This window comes from Esox lucius, chromosome 18 (assembly GCF_011004845.1).
Source record: "Esox lucius isolate fEsoLuc1 chromosome 18, fEsoLuc1.pri, whole genome shotgun sequence".
Taxonomy (NCBI): domain Eukaryota; kingdom Metazoa; phylum Chordata; class Actinopteri; order Esociformes; family Esocidae; genus Esox; species Esox lucius.
Window position 1 is genome coordinate 19,898,524 of NC_047586.1, and position 6,494 is coordinate 19,905,017.

At 39.2% G+C, this 6,494-nt stretch overlaps 1 protein-coding gene across 1 annotated transcript in view; it reads left to right on the forward strand.

The window, feature by feature from the left end:
- LOC105007898 (uncharacterized protein PB18E9.04c-like) overlaps positions 1 to 3,922 on the forward strand; it is a gene marked incomplete at its 3' end in the record, with an annotated part of 83,816 nt that extends 79,894 nt beyond the window's left edge. The window contains exons 7-14 of the mRNA XM_034287848.1: positions 324 to 380; positions 463 to 525; positions 1,046 to 1,156; positions 1,268 to 1,296; positions 1,412 to 1,459; positions 1,562 to 1,633; positions 1,728 to 1,863; positions 3,792 to 3,922. Of these exons, the coding sequence (XP_034143739.1) occupies positions 324 to 380; positions 463 to 525; positions 1,046 to 1,156; positions 1,268 to 1,296; positions 1,412 to 1,459; positions 1,562 to 1,633; positions 1,728 to 1,863; positions 3,792 to 3,922 (647 nt within the window). The remainder of the gene's footprint in view (positions 1 to 323; positions 381 to 462; positions 526 to 1,045; positions 1,157 to 1,267; positions 1,297 to 1,411; positions 1,460 to 1,561; positions 1,634 to 1,727; positions 1,864 to 3,791) is intronic.
- Positions 3,923 to 6,494: the final 2,572 nt, after the last annotated feature.

Consider the following 6,494-nt stretch of genomic DNA (forward strand, 5'->3'; position numbering starts at 1 on the left):
TTCTAGAGACTGAAGTGAATAATGATTTAGCAGATTGCAGAAGAGAATGCAAACACAGAGTCAGTGGGTGTGGATCTATTCTATTCTTTTCCGTCTCCTTTTGTCTTACAAGTTACCTGGTCTTAGATGCTTATATGAATGTTTTTTAGGCAGCAGGTGACTAAGTGGTTAGACCATCTGACCAGTAACCAAAAGGTTCCTAAATGGAATGGAACATCTAGTCCCAAACTATTGATTTAACAATAAATACTTTTTGGTAAACAACAACACTAATCATTTGGGTATATGAGGCTTGCCACTAATTAAAATATGTTCCTATCCAGGAAGTACAGCCTCTACTTCAGCACCAGTCTCATCAGCCACCGCCCCGTCTTCAACTGGTAATGGATTTTATAAGATTTATTTTTTGCAAAAGTGTATATTTAACAAGAATTTGAGTAGTGAAAGTATCATTTTTTTTAGACACTTCTTATCAAACAACTGTGAGTTCTGTCAGGACAACCACCCAGCAGCAATTAAAAACTGGTATGTAACAGCCCCAAACATAATTACATTCAACTCCACATCCCTCCAAAAGTGTTCTTCCAAAATTACAAGTTCAACAATTTCAACAGAATCCTAAAATAAGTGTTGTTTTTAGACAACTTGAGGATATCAGACAGAATATAGATTGTAGGGTTGCAAATAATAACAATAAAAATAATATTTTGAGTTTTTCAGAAAAATATATTACTATTCCAGAAGTTTTGGGTCTGAAAAATGATTGTGTTCAAATAAAACAATACCTCTTATTTTTTTGCACAAAAAAATTCTTATTGTTTGTGTTGTTTATTTTCTGCTTTTACTTTTGCTTAATTTCAGTGGAGACAATACTTTTTGATTTGATTTTAGAGAAAGTACAGATTGTCCAGGCACCAGATCTTAGAGGAAAATTGTAATACAGAAATATGAATAGTTAAGCATTGGGCGTCATTTGAGGAACGTATCTTGGGCAGCACTAATGTCTATTTAAATACATTTGAGTAAACAATGCATCCACCCTCAGGTTCTCCTCCAACACAGAACATCCCTGTTGTTGTGGGAGTGTCTGTGGGAGTGTTTGTGGCAGTTTCCATATCCGTCATTGTCGCTGTCATCATATTACACAGGAGAACCAGTAAGTATTGATGTTGATCATTTTTCTTTTTGTTTAATAAAATGCATCACTAGCTCAGTAACACACATGGAGACAGGTCCTCTGATGTTTTTTTTAAATTGCTTTCTTCAGAGATTCAAATGACAAATGATGTCAGCCTTGTGAGTAACACAGACCTTGTATTGTGTCTTCAAGTATTAAACTATTGTTTTACTTAATTAACTAAAGGTCCCACTATATATAAAGTCATTAATTACTATTGTTATTCATTTCTAGGGTCTTAATGCAATAAATCACTCCACCCCACCAGACAATGAAGACAGGGTCAGTTCATAAATATGTTACAGTATTTGATCAAATGAAACATGTTTTAACCCATATTGTTGTTAAAATGAGACTAACATTATGTAAATTATTCACGTGTAGAGTCAACCTGCTGGCAGTATCACCTATGCCTCCATCAACCACGTAGACCAAAATCCCCACCAGAGAGTTGTCGTAAGTGAAACTAATGTACATACTGTTGTGTCTTCTTCCTATAGGACTTTCAAAACATTTCCTTTGTTGTGATGTTGTGATTGTGTGTGTGTAGGCCCATGGTGAGAATGCAGTGACCTACGCCTCAGTTATGACCTCTACTGACAGAGGAAGAAACACAAAGAACCCTGCTGACCCAACTCCTTTTATTCTACTATCAATGCACCTCAGGGGAGTTAAGCCATACAAATGTCAGTCATTCATTTAAATACACCATAGTTTCAGTACCCAGATATACTTTTTGTATGTGTGCTGGCCAGCTACTCAATACGGTTCTGGTAAGAGAAGTTTTTATGTAATACATTAAGATATATGTTGAATCAGATTTCCTGGGCATAACAATGTGTCTTACAGGTACACATTACACTTTTCTATTCCAAAATAAAATAACACAGTTCTCTAAAAGAATAGGCATGCAAATGTAAATACCCAAACATTTTGCTAAGTATTTTATTGAATCGAGGAGCAAGTGTGTTAAATATGGTGTCATCGCTCTCACACTCCCTCAACATGGCACCTCATGGCAAAGAACTCTGTAAGGATCTGAAAAAAAATTATTGTTGCTCTACACAAAGATGGCCTAAGCTATAATAAGATTGCCAAGACCCTGAAAACGAGCTGCAGCACGGCGGCCAAGAACATACATCGGTTTAACAAGACAGGTTCCACTCAGAACAGGCCTCGCCATGGTCGATCAAAGAAGTTGAGTGCACGTGCTCAGCGTCATATTCAGTGGATGTCTGGGAATAGATGTATGAGTGGTGCCAGCATTGCTGCAGAGGTTGACGGGTCAGCCTGTCAGTGCACAGATCATACTCTGCACACTGCATCAAATTGGTTTGCATAGCTGTCGTCCCAGAAGGAAGCCTTTTCTACTGATGATGCACAAGAAAGGCCGCAAACAGTTTGCTGAAGACAAGCAGACTAAGGACATGGATTACTGGAACCATGTCCTGTGCTCTGATGAGACCAAGATAAACTAATTTGGTTCAGATGGTGTCAATTGTGTGTGGCGGCAACCAGGTAAAGAGTACAAAGACAAATGTGTCTTGCCTATAGTCAAGCATGGTGGTGGGATTGTCATGGTCTGGGGCTGCATGAGTGCTGCCGGCACTGGGGAGCTACAATTCATTGAGGGAACCATGAATGCCAACATGTACTGTGACATACTGAAGCAGAGCATGATCCCCTCCCTTTGGAGTCTGGGCCGCAGGGCAGTTTTCCAACATGATAACGACCCCAAACACACCTCCAAGACGACCACTGCCTTGCTAAAGAAGCTGAGGGTAAAGGTGATGGACTGGCCAAGCATGTCTCTGGACCTAAACCCAATTGAGCATCTGTGGGGCATCCTCAAATGGAAGGTGGAAGAGCACAAGTATCTAACATCCTCCAGCTCTGTGATGTCGTCATGGAGGTGTGGAAGAGGACTCCAGTGGCAACCTGTGAAGTTCTGGTGAACTCCATGACCAAGAGGGTTCAGGCAGTGCTGGAAAATAATGGTGGCCGCACAAAATATTGATACTTTGGGCCCAATCTGGACATTTTCACTTAGGGGTGTACACACAATTTTTGCCAGTGGTTTAGGCATTAATGGCTGTGTGTTGTATTATTTTGAGGGCAAATTTACACTGTTATACAAGCTGTACACTCTCTACTTTACATTGTAGCAAAGTGTCATTTCTTCAGTATTGTCACATGAAAAGATATAATCAAATACTTACAAAAATGTGAGGGGTTTACTCACTTTTGTGAGATACTGTGTTTAGACATTAAATTGGACCTACTGAATAAATGTTTTTATTGCTGTTCTTTTATGGCTTGCTTATCATTTCAACAAGCAATTTGACTGAGCTTGAACAGTTCTGCAAGGACGAATGGACAAATATTGCACAGTGTATGTGTGGAAAGTTAGTAGAGACCTGTGGGGATTTCTTTAAGACTGCAAGGGAAGCTCGGCTTCCCCTATAATGTAAAAAATTATTATGGTCAAATATGTACTATTGTGTAAACATTTTATTGACAAAAATGTGTTAAAACACATTCATCTCTAAAACTAGTTAGTTCAGAATCAGCTACAGGTCTGCTGACTTGATTTTCTTCTCATACAATCCCGCAGCGTCACAATGCATTTCCACGTTGATGCCGAGTGTCCATCGACTTCAAATGGGGCTGCTTACAACAGTTTCTTTCAGTGCTCCGAAAGTAGATGGTGATTGGATAAATGCTGCGATTATGTCCCGCCCACGGACGAGCGTCTCTGGGGGTGAATGAGGAGTGGGGTGGCCCGGACTCTGGGCTTCCGCGTGATGATTGGAGGATCTGACGATCTGTCAAACTGCATCTCCTTTTGACTGACAGCGGTCTGTACTATAAGAAGTCACTGAAGCTATTTCGCGCTCAGTCTCATCACGGATTTCTCAAGTGTATTCGAAAGACAAACTGCTTCAATATTTCTTGATATTTGTTGGCGAAATTGCTAGCTGATTTGCATCATACATTTCACACAATTATAGGCTACACCACAATCCTTGTTTCAGTTTTACAAAGTTTAATATATTTTTTTTAGATAGTTCATAGCTCATTCATTCATATACAGTAGTAGGCTAGGCTAGCGTAGAACGCGGGTGAAACTGCGCACGATGGCAGATAGTTTATTAATGGCTTTGCTAAAATCAGGTCGACAATATTAGCACTGAGTAAAATTATATATATGATATATATATATATATATATATATCTATTGTTCTGTTACAAAATTAAATGTTATCGTCTGGGGTCCAAAAGACCCCAAAGACCCTGAGTGTCACTACAAATGAAGACCATCAGAGGGTTATAATATAGGCAAATGTAGAGTCCCCTCTTTGAAAATGAGCTTCCCCTCTTAGAAAGACCAGCAGCCGCCACTGGTAGAGACATACTGAAAGAGACTCATGGCTGCAATTCAATCAAAAGGTGGTTCCACCAAGCATTAACTCAGTCTGATTTGATGTTTTCATTTGTGACTCTACAGCAACAAAAGGTGTACATTTTGAAATAAACTGGCAACTTTCTAAACCGACTATATAATTCCATTTGATTTACTAAACATTGTACATAAAACTGTAAGCAAGGCAACATTGGTAATTAAAAGATAATGCATAATGAAAAAGCATTAATCTAAACATAAATCAAAGAAGTTGGCAGGGGACATACAGTGGGGACAACAAGTATTTGATACACTGCCGAATTTGCAGGTTTTCCTACTTACAAAGCATGTCCAGAAAATCACATTGTATGATTTTTAAATAATTAATACATAAGTATTTGATCACCTACCAACCAGTAAGAATTCCGGCTCTCACAGACATGTTAGTTTTTCTTTAAGAAGCCCTCCTGTTCTCCACTCATTACCTGTATTAACTGCACCTGTTTGAACTCGTTACCTGTATAAAAGACACCTGTCCACACACTGAATCAAACAGACTAAAACCTCTCCACAATGGCCAAGACCAGAGAGCTGTGTAAGGACTTCAGGGATTAAATTGTAGACCTGTACAAGGTTGGGGTGGACTACAGGACAATAGGCAAGCAGCTTGATGAGAAGGCAACAACTGTTGGCACAATTATTAGAAAATGGAAGAAGTTCAAAATGACTTTCAATCTCCCTCGGTCTGGGGCTCCATGCAAGATCTCACCTCGTGGGGCATCAATGATCATGAGGAAGGTGAGGTATCAGCCCAGAACTACACGGCAGGACCTGGTCAATGACCTGAAGAGAGCTGGGACCACAGTCTCAAAGAAAACCATTAGTAACACACATTAGAAACACACAGCCAGGGCAACTAAGGAGTGGCTCCGTAAGAAGCATCTCAACGTCCTGGAGAGGCCTAGCCAGTCTCCAGGCCTGAACCTAATGGAAAATCTTTGGAGGGAGCTGAAAGGCCGTAGCCCAGTGACAGAGAATGTTTGTATGAAGGAGTGGGACAAAATCCCTGCTGCAATGTGTGCAAACCTGGTCAAGAACTATAGGAAACGTATGATCTCTGTAATTGCAAACAAAGGTTTCTCTACCAAATATTAAGTTCTGCTTTTCTGATGTATCAAATACTTATGTCATGCAATCAAATGCAAATTAATTACTTAAATATCATAAAATGTGATTTTCTGGATTTTTGTTTTAGATTCCGTCACTAACAGTTGAAGAGTACCTATGATAAAAAATGATAGACTTCTACATGCTTTGTAAGTAGGAAAACCGGCAGTGTATCAAATACTTGTTCTGCCCACTGTATTAGATAAAGACTAGGTCCAAAATGAATAGGCTATGTGAACAAAGTGTCTTTGCAGGAGTCTCCCGAGGGATCTAGTGGGGCTATTGGGTTGATTTTAACACCAATGCATAGCCCTAGTAGGAAAGAATATCGTTGGTATAGGCATAGGCATTTGCCGGTTCCTTTGTTAACCCCATTTGAAATAAACGTTTGTGTTCATTGTTCCAGCATCGAAGGTTGGAGGAGACACTGCTTCAAAACAGTCCATAAGCTCATAGTTAGTAATGACAATGCCTGATTCAAATGGAGTTATAGAGCCGATATACAACATACTGCCGATAGGGGGCGTTAAGTTGCATAGGGCATCTTTAATTTTTTTGAGCATTGTATTTTAACAATAGAGAAGAAAATCAAAAGATATGTGTATACTTTGTATGAACATCATGTATTTCAATGAGAAACACATCTTTCTAGGTGTTTTTCTGATACTCAATAAATGGTAGAGTTGTGGACACATTTTTTTTGATGATCTGTGGTGTTTTTTGTGCTAAGAGTGGTGAAATATTACC